Genomic DNA, 21,137 nt, shown 5'->3' with positions numbered 1-21,137 from the left:
TGATCCTCAGCGATGGACCATGTTCATCATCCATGGCAACACAACACAACATGCAGCTATAAGCTCATCATTTCATATCATAACATTGTCTCTTTTCAATAAACAAGCTATTGTTAACACTCTGATGTCAGGAATGTGTTTAATTATTTGGGCATTAATCATAGTTTACATTATGTTAAATGTGCAAATAGCTAGTTGTCATGCTAACAAGGTAGCTCTGGTTGGTCTTGTTATTATAAAAATACAGTCTGGGTCAGGTGTTTCAAACTGGGTCTCAAAATTGAGTTTGAGACCCCTGGTGTAGGTGGTGCTATTGTTCACCACCTGATAAAGCATTCAAGGTGTAAAGGAATATATTTAAGGGACTGCGAGACACATGAAAAGAAAAGAAAGAAGCTTGGTGGTCACTTTTGACTGCTTGCAGTGCAGATATCTATGCCTGAGGCAGCGTGGCTTTAACTTGATAATACAAATAAATGTGTGTGTGTGTGTAGCAGATACTGTGATCTAATTAGCGTGTGGAAATTAAATTACATGGCAGACGGCATGCCACGCCCACACACCGCGTACAAACATTAATGTTTCAGTCAAGATGGCGGATGTTCACTAACAGGGTCCTGTTTAAAGTGTGTGTATCTGTGTGAGACATGAAACTTCCCACCACGCCGGCATGACTTATTAGAAGCCCCAGACGACTTCCTGTTTCTCACGGCTGCCAATAAAACAACAAGAATGAGTGGAGGACTCAGCACCAAAAACTATCAAACACTGTTTTTACTTGTTTTCTTGTTTCATGGCGTGTTCGTGACACGGTTGATAACTCTTCAGTAAGAAGATCAGCTATTGGCTGTCCTCGACGTCGCGCGATGACATCATCTACTAATTTGCATATACTAATTTGCATTGGGATAACCTCGTAAGAGAGACAAAAAAGTGGGTAAAAACACCTTAATTACGTTTAAAATTACAAATAAAGTTGGTTCGTGGTTTGCTAATTTAAAATTACCCATCACTTCCTCAAAATAAAATAATTTTAATATCTTATTTCGGCCAATGCCATCGAGACGGCATAATATGCTAATTTACCACACAAGGTTCTTCCGTCACATGTTCTGATACACTAACAAGTAAATGAGTCCGAATTGGGCTTGAATGTAATGACTATGAAGATTCCTCCACCTTTAATTCTAATCATTTATATTTCATGTTTTATTACATGTTCATTATTTATATGCGTTCGGTATCTATTTTTCTCATTTTTATCAACATTCATTCATTCATTTTCTATTGCTTTTTCCTCTATTTTAAATTTGTGACGTTCTCCCAGCGTCCATTTGTGGTCAAGCCAGGGTGCCATCTAGCGGTGGCAACGAGGCACTTCGCTCACATCCGCACACAAACAAAGTGACACAATTGTGTAGGTCAACTTGTCTATTTAATATATAAAATACGGTAAAACATACGCAAAAAAGGGAAAAGGGGGGCCAAGAGGGGACCATTGGATACTTTGGTACAATAACAAACACTTTTTTTGTAAAAGCAGTATAGATTTTGTAATAACATATCAGTGCATACTTTTATTTATGAAAATATACACAAATTGTATATCATTCTCCAAAAACAACAAAAAAGTATCTTTACAACAAAAAAGCAGACTAGCCAAACACAATATATTAGCTATAATTTATTTTATACTTTTTTTCTTCATTTTTTAAATATTTGTGTGATGACATGTGTTGATATTACAATGTATTCCCTCCGTCCATGCATTGACATCGTTGTCTGCTCACAAATAACTTATTTAGACGTGGCACGCCCGCCCCCCACCCCGCGACCTCCTCCGAGTGGAGACGTTTGTGCGTCGGACTTCAAGTCGCGGCATCGCAGCACGCTGGCGCTGAAACCGCTTAGCTCGTGACATTGGCTTTGTGTCGTAAAAATCGTGCAACATTAGAAACACGTTTAAACTTCTGAAATAACGAAAAAAAAATCCCCCAGACAAAATATATGTATAGCATATCCTTAGATAATAAAATAACTTCCAAATGAAACTGAGCTACACAAAGAACCGCAGATTCTAAATGATGTTGACATAGCTGCGGTCATTATGATATTTATAATAATAATAATAACAACAATATCACTATACAAAACAGCACAAATTAACACTGGAAAGTGAGTGAGGCGTCGAAACATCATTGTACACCAGCAAGGAGTGCCATAAGTTTGTAGGGGCGGGCGCAAGCGTTTAAAATGATTGTCTTTTTTGTGGTTGCGGCGGCGCCCCCTTGTGGGCTAACTTGGAAACAAATGGCTGGAGGCGTCATGGTGGAGCCAAAACTCGCAGAATGGTACTTAAAATGAACGAACGTAAAAGTACGTAAATTGTATCGCCACTGGTACACATTATTCTAATAAATAGTTATAAAAACGTCCGCATGTTGCCATAACAAATGAAATAGATTACATGACTTTCAATAAGAGTTAAATATTGGAATTGATATGTTTTTTTGAATGAAGACGCTAATTAACGACTTTCATTGCCTTAAAGGGGCATGTCGTTTGACGCTGATGATCAGGGGGAGGGTTGGGGGGGCAAACCCCAACCCCAATCTGGACTGAAGTTGTCAGTAACTAAAAATGGAACTTTCTGATGAAGCTTCCTATGAGACTTTTGGTACTAGAAGAAAAACATACATTTGCACTTTTCATCACTAAAACCTTAAAAGTGTTGCCACGTCCAGCGAGTGTGTTTAACGTTCATTCTAAGTGTGATGACCTTAAAAGTATAAAAATACCCGGACGGATCAAAGTTTGCATCGATTCCAGTGTGTGCGTTGTTCAAATGTGTTGGAATGGGACTGACTGATTCCAAATGAAAGATGGCGGTGAAGTCACACAATAAGAATCAGGCGGTAAGCGACACTGCCATCTGGTGGCGCTGCCTACAAACTGCATCAACATTTCAGTCAAAGGTTTTGTTGTATTAAATTGATCCGGATGACTGCTTCCTGAGAAACAACCATCCTGCTTGATTAAAATAAAATACCACTTCTTAAAAAATATACAGAATAAAATAACATTAGGTTATTCTGTCATATACCCGCAGCAAGTTTTTTTTCCCATAAAATGATGCTTTTCTGTGTGTGACGTTTGTGGACACATTAAGTGAAGTATTATATTTCACCAATTAAAACCTGACCGGACATACAGGAGTTTGGAGAAAAGTGCAATTTTTTTTTTTTTTCACAAGCCGACATGTAAAGTGTGTGTGTGTGTGTGTGCGGTGGCGGGGTGGTTTTAAGGTAAAGTGCGCTTTCTCATCAGTGAGTGAAAAATCTCCTTCCCTTTTCTGTCTAATAGCGCCCTCTGGTGGCTTGTCAACAAATGACACTTCTGTACACGCATAAATAATCATAAAAAAAGGAGTTCCATTGAGAATCAGTTTGCTTCTTCTTCCTTCCAACCAAATACTGAGCTCATATGTACAATCTCTGTGGCGTGCACGTCATCTATTGTTATTATTATTATTATTATTAATAGTAGTATTATTAAAACGCTTCATCACACACGCAAAGCCACAACATTGTTTATGTACACGCCCCAACATGGTTCGGTTCACTAACATAAAGTCCAAACATGGAGTCAAGAACCTCAAAAACACACACACACACACACACACACACACACACACACTCCAAAAGATCTGCATGTGACACGACTGTGTGTTGTCGCAGCTCATCCCTGATTGAAAGAGCAAGCCAATCTTTCAGCGCGGCAACAAATCCAATCAGTACTTACATTTCCTTCTTAACTTGACTAAATTCTGGAGCTCATTGTTAACAAGAAAAACGGCGCGACTTAACAGGCGGCACTTCTGCCGTCCAAATGACATGACACGCAGATGCAACGCGGCATACGCAAGGCATGCTGGGAATTGTTTGTTCTGCCCTTCAGGGTTTCTAATCTTCATGATGTCCCAAATGTAGTCTGGTTCTGGTTGTGTTATGTCGCGGCGGCAAGGTCTGCGTGAGGAAACACAAGTGCACATGTTAGCATGCGTGTGTGTGCGTGCGTGTGTAGGGAGGTGTTAGGAGGGGGCTGGTGTGTGTGTGTTGATGTGTGTGTGGAGCAGTGCACAGGCCAGTTCTCTTTTAGTCCGACCCGGCCCGGCCCGGCTCGCAGTGTTCATCACTTTATGTGACCCAGGCGTCCAGCCTCATCCTCTTGACGTTGGCCCCGTCCTGGTCCTGGGGCTCGGCCGAGGCGGGCCGCAGAAGGACCATGGTGGGCTGCTGGAGGCTGGCGGCACCGGGCTGGTGGTGGAAATCCGGCCCGCCGCCCCCTCGCCCCTGGGCGACGTCATCGCGGTCGCTGCCCTCGTACGAGCTGCCGTTGCTGCTCAGGCTGTCGACGGGTGAGCGGCCTTGACCTCCAGCCTCCTGGCGCAGGGTCGTGGGGTAGGTGACGGCGGCCCCACCCTGGACGTGCATTTGACCACCACCGGCGCCCCCGGTGGAACTCGGAGTGCTGCGGTCCCGGTTGGGTGAGACGGGCTCAGACTTGATGTTGACATGAGGGTTGGTGTTGACGGTCAGTGCAGTGCCCTGAGGGAGAGGAGCCATCGGCCTGCAGCGGGCAGCACAGAAAAACACACAGAGTAAGACATCCTGATTGAACTCACCACTGAGGAATGAATGCAGCGGTTTTAGCATACATGAGCAACATTAGCAGACAAGTGAAAGCAAATAAGTAGCCATGCTTCATGACACATGGGGGGGGGCTCCGCTAATCAACAACACCATGTTGCCTCATTCTTCCTTTTCGTATTTCAGCTAAAACACAATGCGAACATCTCACTCTAATGAATAAGTGTCAATGTTTTATGTCTACCAAGGTTTAGTTTTTGTCTTCTTGCCTTTCTCTGTCCACCAATCCGCACACAACACTCTCTCTCAGCTCCTCCCTTTAGAGGAAGTGTTCTAAAAAGGTGGCAACCATCACTTCTTTTGACACCTTTGACAACTTTTAACGATGTAAAAGTGTGCATTGTGATGCTCACTCTTCTGACACGGTCGTCAGGACGTTCCTCTCTCTCTCTCTCTCTCTCTCTCTCTCTCTCTCTCTCTCTGTCTCTCTCTCAAGCCTTCAGCTGGATGTGAATTTGAAGCTCCCAATTACTGCCTTTGGCCCGGCGGGAATGTTCTAATATGTCACATCAGCTGCAGCACGGCCTCGCTAATATTCCCTCACTTGCTGGCAGAGTGAGAGCAAGTTAAGTTAGCGCTGCTCCAGGCCATCACACACACACACACACACACACAAGCCCACGCACACACACATACACACACTGATCCCAAACAGGTAGCTTAGATGACGGCCAGTAAAAACGGTCGAGTCAGCAGTCTGCTGATGACAGTGATGGAGTCGAGAGGGGGCAGCTTAACCTGAGCGCTAATGACACCACCAGCACAGCCAGAAGAAGGCTTCTTTCCCAAAATGTTTTACTTCTTCGCCAGCTGACCGGCTGTCTAAGTTGCTCATACATTTATCATCCCAAAGAGTGAGGAAGGAAGGAACAGGTAAAACAGCGCCTTCTCTGGCAGCAGACAACTACTGCACCCTGGTTGGGTCTTTAGCAAAATTTCTATAGTATATACAGTATATATATATATATATGTATATTGTTTTTTTTTTAAGGGGCAGGACTAGACTGTGCAGTGTGTTGATTCGTGGACAGAGAATCACGAGGTCACTTCCAGAATGGGAAGAAGACAAAAACAAGCAGAAAGATGGCTTCCAGTGCCACTGACTTTGTTGAATAGTCGCCACACAATGATGACACGCTATTTACGTAGCTAAGCCATGTCCCCATGGATGTAAAGCTGTCAATCATGCAGCGTTTGAGTGTTTTGGAGTAAAAGCAGGGAGTCTTCCCTGCAGCATGTGTCGGGTCTTCACTCCAGTCTTTGTTCCAAAAAAGATGTCTGCAGCTTTGAGGGATGTGACAACAGCCTGACAAAGAAGCCACACAGCAAACTCACACACACACACACACAAAAAAACACAAGGTTTGTTTTTTGTCATCTCCTCACACTACGGGTGGTGGCGGAGCCAAGGAGCATTGATAGACGCTAACATTCACCTCAGGTTAGCAGCAATGTTGGAGATGCAGTTAGCCATCTCCGCACTTTGCTTGTCTGCACCCCACATGCTGTGAAAGAAAAGTAGGGAAGGGCACAAAACAATCGTCAGCCGCTCAAAACCTCAGTTGGCTCTTTACTTCCACTGAAGAAGACGTCTAAACAGGATGCGATGATGCCGCCTTCACTTGTTCAGTGTGACAGTGATGCTAAGCTAATGGCTAATGGCGTGGCCGTCACATGACATCACATTTCAAATACGCCGATTACAGATGGTGCGCATGTGGGTCATATTGCCCCTAGTGGCCTGGCATGCAAATTAATCTTTTCCCTCCTTTTTCACAGCTATGTCAACGTACTTGGGCTGTGTCTCAAATGGAATATTTGACATCAGCACACTTCAACAAGTATACTTTGCACTCTCTATGGTGAGTACTTTAGTGTGTGCTCAACCAAAACTATTATCTTGCACACTTACTGGAAATGACAAATAATTACAGTATTTTCTCGCCTCTTCTTCTTCTATACTTTTTAACGGCACTTCACAGATAGTCCCTCCCCTTCTAATACATAGCCAAGATGGTGACTATTAGCTCATTCACTTTTTCAAAAAGTAACATTGACTCCCAAAAATGTCCATCTATTGCTTTTTTGGCGGGAGCTACAGATGGAAGTCTTATGCATCTTGAGTGTAGATAGATTATTATTCTCTGTTATGTTTTTTGTTATATTCTAAATCTGCAAATAAATGTTATGTTGCAATTAAAATCTTTTTTCCTGTGTTGTTTTTGTTGTTTCATAGAAATAAACAACTGCTCAAATGTTTAAGGTGTTACTAAAACAAAAAATAAGGATGTCAGTCACCGTTCTGCTTGAATTTGCGTCTCTGGAGAAAAAGCTAATTTTCTCTCTTTTTGGTCAAAACCAGGTGTTTTTGTTGAAAACCCGATGTTCTACAGCCGATTTATAAAGACCTAAAAAGGCTAGAAACAAACTCATTTTTTCTGATGAAAGAACTGTGTCTAAAGTCAATATTGTATGAGTCTTGAAATTTCAGCAAAAATGCCCATAACTCTGGCAGTATGGATCACGCTCTTTTGATGATGCTGGCAGTGAATGAGTTAAGGATGATAATTGACGTCAGTGTGGAAATTTGTGTTTCCTGCATTCATTAGCTAGGTGCTAAACAACCTTAAGGTTGCTAGTCAGCGTATGCTTACAGGGCTCAGTATGTGTGTGCGGGTTAGCAGCTAGCAGGCTAACCATGCTAGTGGCAGATACAGTAAACCAGCGTGGGAGTCAGAGATGAGGGGGGTGGGAGTGTAATCTAGGTCACCACAGAGATGAGGAAGTGCTCCCGGTGTTTTGCGTGCCAGTGTGCCCAAGCCGTCACACGTGTGAAGCAAAAGGTCAAATGTCAAGAGTGCAGCGGAAGAGGAAGTGTGCTTACACCAAGTTGGTGAGCGACGCCAGACTGATCTGCGGCTGCTGTTGCTGGGTGATGGCGGGCTGCTGTTGCTGTTGCCAGGCAGCCATGTTGCCAGGCACCAGGCCCGGTGGCGTGAACGTCTGCAGCGCGGTGAGATCTGCACTCGTCAGCTGGTACTCTGGGATGAAAGCAGCCAGGGATTGTTTTACACGCCGCAACTTTGCGCAGCATCAATATTCATCAGGACTAATCCATATTAATGCAGACCTTTGAAGTGGAGTCATTCCAGCAGCTCACCCACAATGAACAAAGGGAATATTCATGGTGGGTTTTAAGTCCCCTCCGTGGCACAAAAGATGATGTTCATGACATAATTACTCTTTTTAAACACCATTCTTACTCAGTCGCCTCAATGAGGCATTAGCTCGTCCACCGGTCGAGGCAGAAGGCCGCTCATGCCGGTGTGGGTCAGAGTTGAGTGTACTCAACCGGAGAAAACATGTACTTCCACTTGTGGGAGCTTTTATTTTGAAATGCTCTGCACACTTTGATGTCAAACGTTCACGGTTAATGAATGTGTGCGCAAAGCTTTTATGGTCACATCTACATTTAAAATGAGGCTCCAGCAAAAGTAAAGATTTCCTACTCTTTGTTTATTCGAGCAGTAGCTGCTTCTCGCAGTTGGATACGCCAAGGCTGCTTTCACACACTTTTCAATCGCACTCCACTTCTTATTTAATAGTCTACCAACTCCTAATGTATCACATTTACATCACACTTAATGTCCTTTAATGTACCATATTTACATCATATAAGATACCATAGTTACATCCTATTTAATGCTAATGTGCCTTATTTACATCATTTTAATGGAGAACTAATGTAGCATATTTACATCATACTTAATGTCCTTTAATGTACCATATTTACATCATATTTAATGTACCTTTAAGATACCATAGTTACATCCTATTTAATGCTAATGTGCCTTATTTACATCATTTTAATGGAGAACTAATGTAGCATATTTACATCATAATGTCTGTTAATATACCATATTTATATCATATTTAATGTACTTCTAATGTACCATAGTTACATCCTATTGAATGCTAATGTACCTTATTTACATCATTTTAATGGAGACCTAATGTAGCATATTTACATCATAATGTCTGTTAATATACCATATTTATATCATATTTAATGTACTTCTAATGTACCATAGTTACATCCTATTGAATGCTAATGTGCCTTATTTACATCATTTTAATGGAGAACTAATGTAGCATATTTACATCATACTTAATGTCTGTTAATATACCATATTTACATCATTCATTCATTCATTTTCTACCGCTTTTCCTCACGAGGGTCACGGGGGTGCTGGAGCCTATCCCAGCTGTCTTCGGGCGAGAGGCGGGGTACACCCTGGACTGGTTGCCAGCCAATCACAGGGCACATATAGGCAAACAACCATTCACACTCACATTCATACCTATGGACAATTTGGAGTCGCCAATTAACCTAGCATATTTTTGGAATGTGGGAGGAAACCGGAGTACCCGGAGAAAACCCACGCATGCACGGGGAGAAGATGCAAACTCCACACAGAGGGCCGAGGGTGGAATTGAACCCTGGTCTCCTAGCTGTGAGGTCTGCGCGCTAACCACTTGACCGCCGTGCCGCCCATATTTACATCATATTGAATGTAATTCTAATGTACCATAGTTACATCCTATTGAATGCTAATGTGCCTTATTTACATCATTTTAATGGAGAACTAATGTAGCATATTTACATCATACTTGATGTCTGTTAATATACCATATTTACATCATATTTAATGCTAATGTGCCTTATTTACATCATTTTAATGGAGAACTAATGTAGCATATTTACATCATACTTGATGTCTGTTAATATACCATATTTACATCATATTTAATGTACATCTAATGTACCATAGTTACATCCTATTGAATGCTAATGTGCCTTATTTACATCATTTTAATGGGGAACTAATGTAGCATATTTACATCATACTTAATGTCTGTTAATATACCATATTTGCATCATATTTAATGTACTTCTTCTAATGTACCATAGTTACATCCTATTGAATGCTAATGTGCCTTATTTACATCATTTTAATGGAGCTCTAATGTACCATATTGACATCATATTTCATTTATTTCTAATATACCATCATTTCACCATACACTTAACACTTTAATTTTGGCTACCATCCTTCATGAGCTGATTTTTTTTTGTACACACAATTCCTACTGCTCTCAAACATTGTTGAACAAGCTCTTCTCCTTTCCATCCACCTCACAGGTGTGGCATATCAAGATGCTGATGAAACAGCGTGATCATTGTACAGGTGGGCTGGCCACAATAAAAGGCCACTGTGGGGTGGACATTGTGTTGTGTGATAAAGCTTCACATTTTAAAGTGGTCTTTTACTGTGGCCAGGTGAATGTATACAGTACTACTACTAGTAATAATAATCATGCTGTCTCATCGCCATCTTGATATTGGATGTCACACTTGTGAGGTGGATGGATTATTGCGCCAAAGGAGACCAAGAATACAGTACAGTATTTGCTATATTTGAGAGAAATAGACCAGTTGAAAAATGTTTACATCTGTAAGTTCACCTCATGAGAGATGGGAGCAAAAAGAGACACATGTAATGTTCATATAATGTACATCAGATTTAATGGTTTGGTCCAATCTTACCAGTGTTGTAGGCCGTCTGCATGCCGGAAAAAGGTGCCAGCAGGCTGGGCGTTGCCACGGAAACCACAGGTGTAGTCAGCGGTTGCGGAACCTGCGAGCCACCGAGCCGCTGAGCATTCTGGGAACACAGTAACATCATGGACGTTAAAGACGAGGGGACTGGTGTTGCTGAGCGTCCACATGTGGACTAAGGACCCCATTAGGTTCCCATGGTGAACTGGAAGTTGATGGTGGGGTTTTGATGTGTGAGGAAACATGGTTATGTTCTCCATAAAAGGTCAGAGTGAAGGCATGCACCACACATGACTTCATGCATGTTCATCAAAGGTTAGCATATGCATCTCCCTGCATGCATGCACTAATTCGCTGTAAACAAGCGTCACGAGGCTTCATTGTGCCTCCTGCTTGTTTCACTAATATTCCTCTACCTTGACATTGTCTCCTCTTCAAGTCTTCCCGGAAGCTTCAAGCTGAAAATCTAGTAAGTCTGACTTAATTGTCGCATCACCTCCCGAGGCCTGAACACGTTCACATATCTGTAAACACTGATGCTTCTTTGTCTTAAAACCAGGGCTGTCAAAAGTCAATGGCAGTAACTAAGTAATTTATTTCATCAATAACATTATGTTTTTTTGTGTAATTACACTGAACAACACACTTGAAAGTGTGATTCATATGTCTTGCTCCTATTAAAGAGACTAGTGTTAAATAGATTTTAAAGTTGTGTGGTATCTTTTAGCTTGACATATTCAGTTTGTTTTGGAGCTGTTAATACATACAAATATATATATTCATTCATTTTCTACCACTTTTCCTGACGAGGGTCGCGGGCGGTGCTGGAGCCTATCTCAGCTGCCTTCGGGCGAGAGGCGGGGTACACCCTGGACTGGTGGCCAGCCAATCACAGGGCACATATAGACAAACAACCATTCACACTCACATTCATACCTATGCACAATTTGGAGTCACCAATTAACCTAGCATGTTTTTGGAATGTGGGAGGAAACCGGAGTACCCGGAGAAAACCCACACATGCACGGGGGGAGAATATGCAAACTCCACACAGAGATGGCTGATGGTGGAATTGAACCCTGGTCTCCTAGCTGTGAGGTCCGTGCGCTAACCACTCGGCCGCCCAAATATATATATATATAATACAAATATATATAATCCAGTAAAAATGGGCATACTACAGACATAATTGCTAATGGTGATTAATCACGATGAATTACCAACTATGATTAATCTGTAATTTGACAGCCCTACTTTAAAACATTTCCCAAAACTTTCAACCTCAACATCTGGTTGCTTTGATAACATGAGTGCCAGGGCGAGAAACGTAAAAAGCATGCCTACTCATGCACGCCTGTGTGTTTGTGTGTACAGTCTTGCAACTTCACTAGAAAAATGTACACAATCTGTTAAGTTCCTATAAAAATTCTGCCTTTAGTATTTTGCCTTCTTGAGAGATATACAGTCAGCTATCAATCCAAAGTCAGCATTCTCATCTTTGTAAAGGCGGAATCTTTCTATTGGATCTAGGCCTGTCACAATAATAAATAAGTAAGTTCACTGCACGATAAATAACAACAAACTTGACAATTTATTGACATGTGCGTGCGTATTTGTTTTTCTCCTCTTTCTCTACAAAACAGATTGGATGAAGTGACGTTGATTCATAATCACAAATATTTAGATTTATATTTAAATGCTATTTTTGCTAAAAGAGACGTAGCGTGTCTGATGAGGAAGACACATGGAGATGAAGACAATGCTAAGTGTAAATTACAGTGGGGTTGCTTATCCTTCAATTATTGGTTGAAATCAGCTTCTTTATAGCCTTTGTTAGTGTGTTCTTTTCTGCGGCTGCAGGCCCCACGGCACCCATCTATTTTCTATGCCGCTTATCCTGAATGCCTATGAAAATGTGTTTTATTATATGAGTAATACTTTGAAGGCTTATCGCTATGGTGTAAATATGACTCTGACGCGGTTTGTCTTTAGCTTAGCCGACATCACTTCGGGAAAAACACTTTTTCTGGATAGGAAATTCATAATGGCTGCCCACTACATACAAAAATGTAATTTTTACAAATCTAATGTTCTCTTCCCAAAAAAAACCTAGGTAAATCCTAATTGCAAACAATATAGAACATATTTAAGCATAATACACTTGAGAAATTCAAGTTTATTGCTTTTGGTACGATGTACTCGCTTTATTATGCCATATATGCATTATCATGAAAAAATGGCCTCAACATAATGTTCACAATAATATTGTTTATCGGCAATAACACCCAGGAATATTTGCTATCGTGACAGGCCTAGCTGGATCTCATTAGAGTACCCCACCGCCCCCGCCCCCCCACACACATGCACAGTTGGACATGACACCAGCCTAGAAGGTTTTGAAAGAAGGTTCTATTCACCTCGCTGACCAGCTCCAGTTCTTCTTCTGTCTGCACGGCGGGAAAAAACACACAAGGGGTCATGTGACTACACACATGACATGTTTTGGTCTCGACTCTCAAGTTTAATTTACCGAAACTAACGTTTAATTTCTGCTGATGCAAAAGAGAGGAACAATATGAGTCTGATTTGTAGCTTGGAATGACACCAAACTGTTCACACAATGTTGTAAGAAAAACGTAAGTTCATCTCAACGAGAGAGCATCCTTGATGTTGATACTTAAAGTCATAGATTTTCCCACATATATTTCAGACATTTCCTCACCAGCTGCATGAGGCTCTTGCCGCCCTGCGAGGTGATGACCCTGAGGTCCGGCTTGCGGCTGTTGACCATCTGAGGACTGGGAGGGGGAGGAGACTTGGCTGGGACCACTTTGGCCAGGCTGTTGCCATTGGAGACGGCCAGCAGGCCCGGGGACGCCCTGGCGCTAATGTAGCCGTTAGCTATGGAGAGAAACACAGAGAGAGAGAGGTGACGAAATGGAATAAGGACATTGGGAATATTTGTATCCTTTGTTGTTCCATATGCTATTCTCTATTTATTATTACTTTGTTTCCTAAGGCTAACCCTAAACCCTAAACCTCAAACCCTGACCATAAGGGGTGTGGTTTATATCCAACTCTCTGCTTAATTCTTTCCTAACCCTTGACCATAAACTACACCTTAACCACTAATATTTGTATCCTAGTCCTCCTATCTTCTATGTACTTCTTACTCTCTGAGTATTATAACTTTTTCTACTACCTTGCCCTAAGCTGTAACACAATCTGTCACAACAATGACTGATGTGGAAAAAAGGTCAATAAAAACTTTGGAGGACTGTGGCTGTAAAATACTTGTGGGTGTCAGTAGTCAGTAGACAGACTACTGTAATATTTTAGGGGCTGCTGTTGTCCAACGGAGAGACAGACAGATGTCGTATGTAAACAAAACTGGTTGGAGTTTGGCCTACAAACACACTTAATAAGCAGCCATACGCAATGCTATGTCTTGGTTGCCATGGTTAGAATAGAAGCATAGCATAGCAAGTCACAACCAACTTGTTGATATTAAAGATAAATCACCTCCTTATAAAAACTTTGAATGGCGACACAATGTCATCACTGTGAGATTGTTTGAGCGGGGGCATTCCAGCCTCGCACAGTTACACACACACACACACACACACACACACACACACACACACACACACACACACACACACACACACACACACACACACACACACACACACACACACACACGTGGGCGGAGTCAGGGTGTGCATAAGAATGCAGTTAGATAAAGTTTGTCCATGACGCCACCTTCTGATGACAACAGCAACATGTGACTCTGCTTCATGTCAATCACACAACACACACACACAAACACTATAGAAACAAAAGCCATCAGCTCAGTGTGGTATTAGGCAGAAAGGCGGGAAGAAAAACGTGAATAAGAAGTCAGTGTTGTTACATGGTAATTACTGTACTTCATCTTATTTTCCTTATAAAAAGCAAAGGCATTTGAAAGGAAATTGGGAAAATGAGAACATGAAGAAGAAAAAGGGATAAAATCGTTTGCTTCAATGAAATCACGCAAAAGCAAACTCAATTCGCCATTTATGTTTCCGTTGCCCTCTAGTGGCCAAAGTCATTATGTCAGGACGAAAGTTCCAGTAGCGAAGAGATGGGGGACCATTTCATGAGAACATCAGCGGTTGCTATGGCAGATGACTTCCTGTCAGGAAACGATCGTCATGTGTCTAACGGTCAGCGAGGAGTGATGAATGATGAAGATGAAACGCCTCCTAAGCCTCGCCGGCATGAAAACTTTTTTCCTCAGCAGACAGCTGACCAATGACACGCACACACACACACACACACACACACACACACACACTCCGTGCAGCAGGTGGCTTTTGGAAGTCACGTGTAAACATTTAACTGTGTTTGGGACCTTTCATTTGACTGACTTTCAAAGGACAGTTTTTTAGTTTTTAAAGTTAAGACCATAACTGCATCTCCAATACTTCTTGTCAGTACACTTCAATAAGTATACCGTGTACACAACAACAGTGACTGGGATGGAGAACAAGGTTCCTAGCCAACCTGATATACAGTAAGCCACTAAGCCACTGCCTCAGCAATTCCTCTTTTTTTGGGACTTTCCAGTTCCATAAAATGTCAAATAGTTTTCAGGCATTGTCACTGACTTGTGGCATACCGTAAATCTCAATTATTTCAACCCCTGTGAGCGGCATCAGATGTTCATGCTCTGGCTACACCGGTATAACACCTGTCCAAATCCTGAGTTTCTTATTAAAATAATAAAATTACAGCAGTCATTTCCATGACATTACTTTTAATATGTGTGATTCTGCATGCTTACAATGAAAAGAATAAAAACCTAATAGTTTAACGAGCTGTGTAATATGTTGTAAGGTTGAAAGTCCTACTCTCATCAGGATAGGGGTGCTGCTCTGGTCTAGGTAGGGTTCCTGCTCTGATCTACTTGGGGGCCCTGCTCTTAAAGAATTGAGATATGTACACCTTTTAGGGATCAACTTTTGTTTACATTAAAACATCCACATTTAGCACAATAAAATGTGTAATACCGTGTAAATTCCTGTAACTCTTTCCCTGTAAATACATAATGGCAGTGTTATTATTAACATTTATTCTACTACAGCATTTAATGATTAATACCCACAAATTAAAATTAGTAATAAATGATGCTAGAATAAGCATAGATCATTAACTTTGAACTGACAGCATTGATGCATTCATTTTGATGAAATATTTTGGTAAAATATGACAACTTTAACTTGCTGGGGGTCAGAATTTTTTGTGTGTGTGACAGCTCATTCCTCTTCTCTCGAATGTACCGATCCCCATTCCCTCCTTGCGTCTTCGTACAATTTTGACAGCATTCAAATGAATTTTTTGCTGAATGTGACGCTTAAGGTTGTCCATCTTCCAATCAGTCCATACTTTTCTCTCCGAAAACTCACTTGCTACCTTTGCTTCGGAACAAATTTTGCACAGCAGCCTTTTCTCAATTGCAAAAGAGGAAATCTCACCTAGTGTCACCTCCTGTGCTTCAATTCTCACATACTCCGACAGCCATTCCACCTTAAAAGAACTGCATTTGTTTATGTTGGCTGTGGGTACGCCATTGGCACTGCCCGCTGGTTTTGCTAGAATCAGGAATTAGCAATGCATCAATTAGCTCTCAACTCCACCGCAGTGTTAGCTAAACTGCAAAACAGCTGCATGTATTGATTGGAAGTGTGTGTGCCTATGGAAAAAACGCATCATATCATCATTGTTCTGCATTGCTATACTGTCATTCATAATTGCGAAGTGAATAAATACATTTATTCACAGTTTAGGTTGTACTTTATTTAATGCCCAGCACATATTTGCGGTACATGCACAGGGCGGAAGCAGTGTGCAATTGCACACACGCGCAGCTTAGAGAGAAAATTGACACTTAGAGGGAACATTGACGCTGGGGTTGCAACAATTAATTGATGAATCATAGAATAATCAATTTTCTATGCCGCTTATCCTCACTAGAGTCGCAGGTATGTTGGAGCCTATCCCAGCTGTCTTCGGGCGAGAGGCGGGGTACACCCTGGACTGGTCACCAGCCAATCACAGGGCACATATAGACAAACAACCATTCACACTCACATTCATACCTATGGACAATTTGGAGTCGCCAATTAACCTAGCATGTTTTTGGAATGTGGGAGGAAAACCCACGCATGCACGGGGAGAACATGCAAACTCCACACAGAGATGCCTTAGTGGAGATTCGAACCCAGGTCTTCCCAATCTCCTGACTGTGTGGCCAACATGCTAACCACTCGTACACCGTGTGGCCCATAAATTAATCAAGAACGATTTTGTTATTCGATTAATCATTTTAGAAATCAAAATGTAAATATCCTCTGATTTCAGCCTGCAAATGTGAATATTTTGTGAACTTCCTTAGTCATCCATGAAAGCATCATTTTTGTGTTTTAAGCATACAAGATTTTCCCATACATCACCTTTAACTTTGGACAACAGATCCCAACTCTCTTGTGTAAAACTGTGACCCATGCTATTTCCTTGATGTCTTGTGGCTGATTTTGAGATATTTTGCAGGCAAGTTGACTTTGGCTCACGTACAGTATGTGTGATGCTTGGGATTATTTGAGGAAGGACATGAGAATGTAAGGAATGCTGCGTGACGTCAATGGTGCAGAGCGCCAGGACAACAGCTGAGAAGAGGACAAGAAATAGGAAAGAAACAAGATACTGAAGTGCAGGAGAGACTGTTGGGGTGGGGGGGGTTGGAGAGGCATTAGCAGACCACAAGAAACATCCGGACGGATCGAGTCACCTGAGCCGGGATGTGATTCGATGGTGCTTTATGTTTCAACACATGATGGAGACTGCAGATACCATCAACCTTCAAAGTTGAAACACACTGAAGTGTTTAAAATTGTATGGCAAATAAAACTAAAACCTTCCAGTGACTGAAGTTTATGATGTTATGTTAAAACGTCTTGCTTGTATCCACCATAATGCACAGGAGTAAAGAATGAGTAGTACAGTACATCAACACATCAGTCAACATTACAATAAATTTAAATGGAGGCCACATTGAAAAGAAAATAAGAAAATATGAAAGTCTCCAGGATACAAAGGTGTAATGTTAAGCTATCACAGCAATACCGTTACCTTTCTGTTTATTTTCACACAAACTTAAACATAAGCCGTTTGTATTTTAAATATATTGATTGAACTGCTTGGCATATCTTGACCTACATTACAGATTAAATGTAAGGAGCAGTTCTCTTTGTAGACACAAAAATGTATCCAAACAAAATCATCTCTAAGTTATTTCATCTCTAAATTAAACTGGATTGCTTTTAGCATTAAAATGTAAAATGTATTTTAAAATGTTTCTGTGACGAGGGTTCAATTCCACCCTCGGCCATCTCTGTGTGGAGTTTGCATGTTCTCTCCGTGCATGCGTGGGTTTTCTCCGGGTACTCCGGTTTCCTCCCACATTCCAAACACATGCTAGGTTAATTGGTGACTCCAAATTGTCCATAGGTATGAATGTGAGTGTGAATGGTTGTTTGTCTATATGTGCCCTGTGATTGGCTGGCGACCAGTCCAGGGTGTACCCCGCCTCTCGCCTGAAGACAGCTGGGATAGGCTCCAGCAGCCCCTGCGATCCTCGTGAGGAAAAGCGGTAGAAAATGAATGAATGAATGAATGAAAATGTTTCTGTATGTGGGCCTTAGAGGCAAAAACAACACTGGTCTACAAATGTTTGGGTTACCATTTTACCCAAAGACCCCTTAGCATGACTGTCCTCCTCAGTTCTTCCGGGGCGTGTTGGCTCAGCATCCCGGTTCTACCTGCTGATGGCCAACACCACCAGCGAGGCTGGCTGACTATTTTTTTATCAGCTCGCAAAACGAGTGATCACATTAATTAATAGATTTTTCTTGTGATTAGAAAACTTAAGCACATGGTCCAGAATACAGCGTGTGTGTGTGTGTGTGTGTGTGTTCGTGTGAAAAAATAAGTAATCTCAGAATTGTAATCTTGATTGTAGGCAGATGGTAGAACATTTTACTCACCTGAGCTTCAATAAAAAAACAAGAGAATGTAATGTTAAACCCCAGTGTGCATGTTGTCGGTCATTAGCAGCAACACTGAAAGCTAGCTTGTCTCCCTGACAAAGTGCAGACAAGTCAAAGTAAACGTATTGATTGCTGGCCCACGTCCACTGACACCAAATCTCTATCAAACCACCAAAGAGGGGAACGTTAAAACAGAGAGGAAAAAAACCCTCCATTACTGCTTGCTGGCTGGCATTATCTGTCCTGGCTAATGGGATTTAAGGAGGGAGCTCTGGCCAGCGTCAAAGTCACCTCTGAGGACCGGCCGGTGCCAAGACCAGGGACAGTTGGGCGGATGGGGGTGGGGTGGCGGCTGATTGCAGAGCAGAGACGAAGTGGAACAGCTGAGAGGGGCCGGGTGTTGGGGGAAGGGGGGTAGAAGACTGGTGTCGCCTTTTTTTATTTGTTGCAGTTGTTGCAGGAACATTTGTGCTCGGCTGGTTTCAAAAAGAAAGTCTTAACAGGCACGTGTGGATTAATGATGCACACGGACAAAGTGGGACAAAATAAAACCTGCAACATGGACGATGCTTCTCTATGTCATGTCTTGTTTTGCTACAGATTCCTTTCCATCTTTCTGTGTAGGTTGTCAGTCATCTAGGTCAGTGGTTCTCAACTGTTTGGCTGCAAGACACATCATCGTCCCTCAATGACAAGTGACGACCCAAATGTTTCCACATAAAACTTCCTATATTTAAAGGGCAACACGTTTTCATATGGTGCTTATGATACATGATGATGATCTTCTTGCTCAGGAACAACACATTTTTAGCCACACATGTTTGTTTGTTTCTTTAACTTTTTTTTCCTGATTACGGAGTCTCCACAGCTGATCGTTTTTGGCTTGAGCACTTTATATTCCGGATGCCCTTCCTTACGAATACCAATGATGCTTACTAGTGGAGATTCGAACGAAATGGGGCCGAAGTCCAAAACGCTTACCACTACACCACGGCGGTTTTAGCCACAAATGTTAAAATGATGAAAAAAGTGTGTGTACAGGTTTTCAGTACTTAATTTATCTGATGAGTTGAATAACAGCACCTGGATGAGAGGTCAACCACTCATTCGTTCATTCATTTTCTATGCCTGTCCTCTATAGCTGACCTTTGGCAAGAGGCGGGGTACACCCTGGACTGGTCGCTGGCCAATCACAGGGCAGATATAGACAAACAACCATTCACACTCACATTCATACCGTTTTTTTCAACATTTCTTTGGAATGTGGGAGGAATGTCCAGTTGCTCTGATTCAACTCCTCAGATAAACAATAAGGACAATTCAAGTTGTTGAATTGGAGTTTTTTCAGATTAAATCAGCAGGTAAGTTATAATACCTCCATCTATAATAATAGGATGTCCATTTCTTCTGTAGACGACGCCTCTGCCTGGGTCAATAGATCTAACTGGGCATGAAAAGATGAACTGTACCTGCAACTCTTCACTGTTGGTGGAATTTCCCAAGCATAACAATGTGAGCTGGAGCGGTTAGACGCTGATTTCTTCATAGATAAAGGACAGATAAAGGCAATCTAATATAAATATTTATAAAGTCACCCAGAAACATGGCACACACCTTGCGGTGACGCAGAGGCAAATAACACAGACTTGAGGCCCACTTTTGTGGCACTGAAAATGTCTCTGTGGCTAGTTGAGAATCACTGACCTCGCTGGTGGTAATCTGCAAAGCTTGAATCCAAACAGCTGAAAAACTGTGCTGCATAACAATAGGTCGTTTGTCCGTCTGGTGGCAAAACAGCTGATTTGTGGCCACCGTTTCAGATAAATGGGACAATTTTGGGTGGCGGGATGCCAAGACATTGAAATCTCCTCCATTTAGAGAAGGCCATTCGAGTTTCTTTCAAACCAGAAGTCTTCTCTATCTAGAATTTGGACATTGTTGTCTTCAAAGGAATTTCCCTTCTTCCTGAGGTACAAATGAACTACTGACTGGGGCCCGAAGAAACTGCTCTCCGATGCTGTGTTATGTGTTTGTATAAGTGTTGCCTGGTCTCTCCATTGTAGAGAGCATTTCACTACACTGCATAAACAACATTAGAGAGTTTTCTTCTCTGGATTTTGTCCTTGGAGCGACCTAGATTCGGTCTGAGGGTGTTAGTGGGTTTGAAATGCATTGGTATGTTAGGTTTGGAGAAAATCCTCCGGACAAATCAGCCTTGTGTGGGACCAAGCACATTTCATCTCCTGTTTCCCTTGTCAGGGTCGGGCATAGTTACCCCAAAGCCCAGTTAGGATACACACACTGCTACTTCTGTCTTCCATTTTCAGTGGTAGGATCTTCTGTGCCGGTGATGGGAGTCAGAGAGCAGGTGGGCAGGTTTTCTGTAGACCTAAATAATGAGGCGTCCGTTCTTTTCCGCCCACACTTTTTGCTTTCCAAAAACATAGTCTTTGATGTCTTCCTGATTTCTGTTCAGTTCATGTGTTTCCGTAAACAAATCTACTTCATAGATTTGATCTTGTGTTGACATATCTGAACCAGTAGGTGAACTTTGTTCCTCTATAGGAGCTCAGTGCTTGTCTTTCCAATTCTGACATGTATTCGTTGGCCACAATGGGAGATGCCAGTTCATTAAGAACTGAAGAAGACTTAAAGGCTTGAAGAAGGATTAAAGGCGAAATGACTTCAACAAACAAGATTCTAGTTGATTCTAGATTC

At 41.9% G+C, this 21,137-nt stretch overlaps 1 protein-coding gene across 7 annotated transcripts in view; it reads right to left on the bottom strand.

Moving 5' to 3' along the window:
• Nucleotides 1-1,416: 1,416 nt before the first annotated feature.
• mef2d (myocyte enhancer factor 2d) overlaps nucleotides 1,417-21,137 on the bottom strand; it is a 98,215-nt gene continuing 78,494 nt past the window's right edge. For 3 of the 7 annotated variants that reach the window (XM_078790718.1, XM_078790717.1, XM_058053754.2), the window contains 6 exons: nucleotides 13,052-13,230; nucleotides 12,747-12,776; nucleotides 10,318-10,435; nucleotides 7,594-7,750; nucleotides 6,146-6,214; nucleotides 1,417-4,629 (listed from right to left, as the gene is read on the bottom strand). In XM_078790718.1, the coding sequence (XP_078646844.1) occupies nucleotides 4,197-4,629; nucleotides 6,146-6,214; nucleotides 7,594-7,750; nucleotides 10,318-10,435; nucleotides 12,747-12,776; nucleotides 13,052-13,230 (986 nt within the window). In that variant the 3' untranslated portion in view covers nucleotides 1,417-4,196. The remainder of the gene's footprint in view (nucleotides 4,630-6,145; nucleotides 6,215-7,593; nucleotides 7,751-10,317; nucleotides 10,436-12,746; nucleotides 12,777-13,051; nucleotides 13,231-21,137) is intronic. The other 4 variants (XM_078790721.1, XM_058053757.2, XM_078790720.1 and 1 more) reach the window with 3 other exon arrangements.

The sequence above is a fragment of the Doryrhamphus excisus genome, linkage group LG5 (assembly GCF_037039965.1).
Source record: "Doryrhamphus excisus strain RoL-2023G ecotype Guam linkage group LG5, RoL_Dexc_Guam_v1.1, whole genome shotgun sequence".
NCBI classification, from domain to species: Eukaryota; Metazoa; Chordata; class Actinopteri; order Syngnathiformes; family Syngnathidae; genus Doryrhamphus; species Doryrhamphus excisus.
Note: the sequence above shows the minus strand (reverse complement) of the source record. Positions and strands in the feature narration are given on the sequence as shown.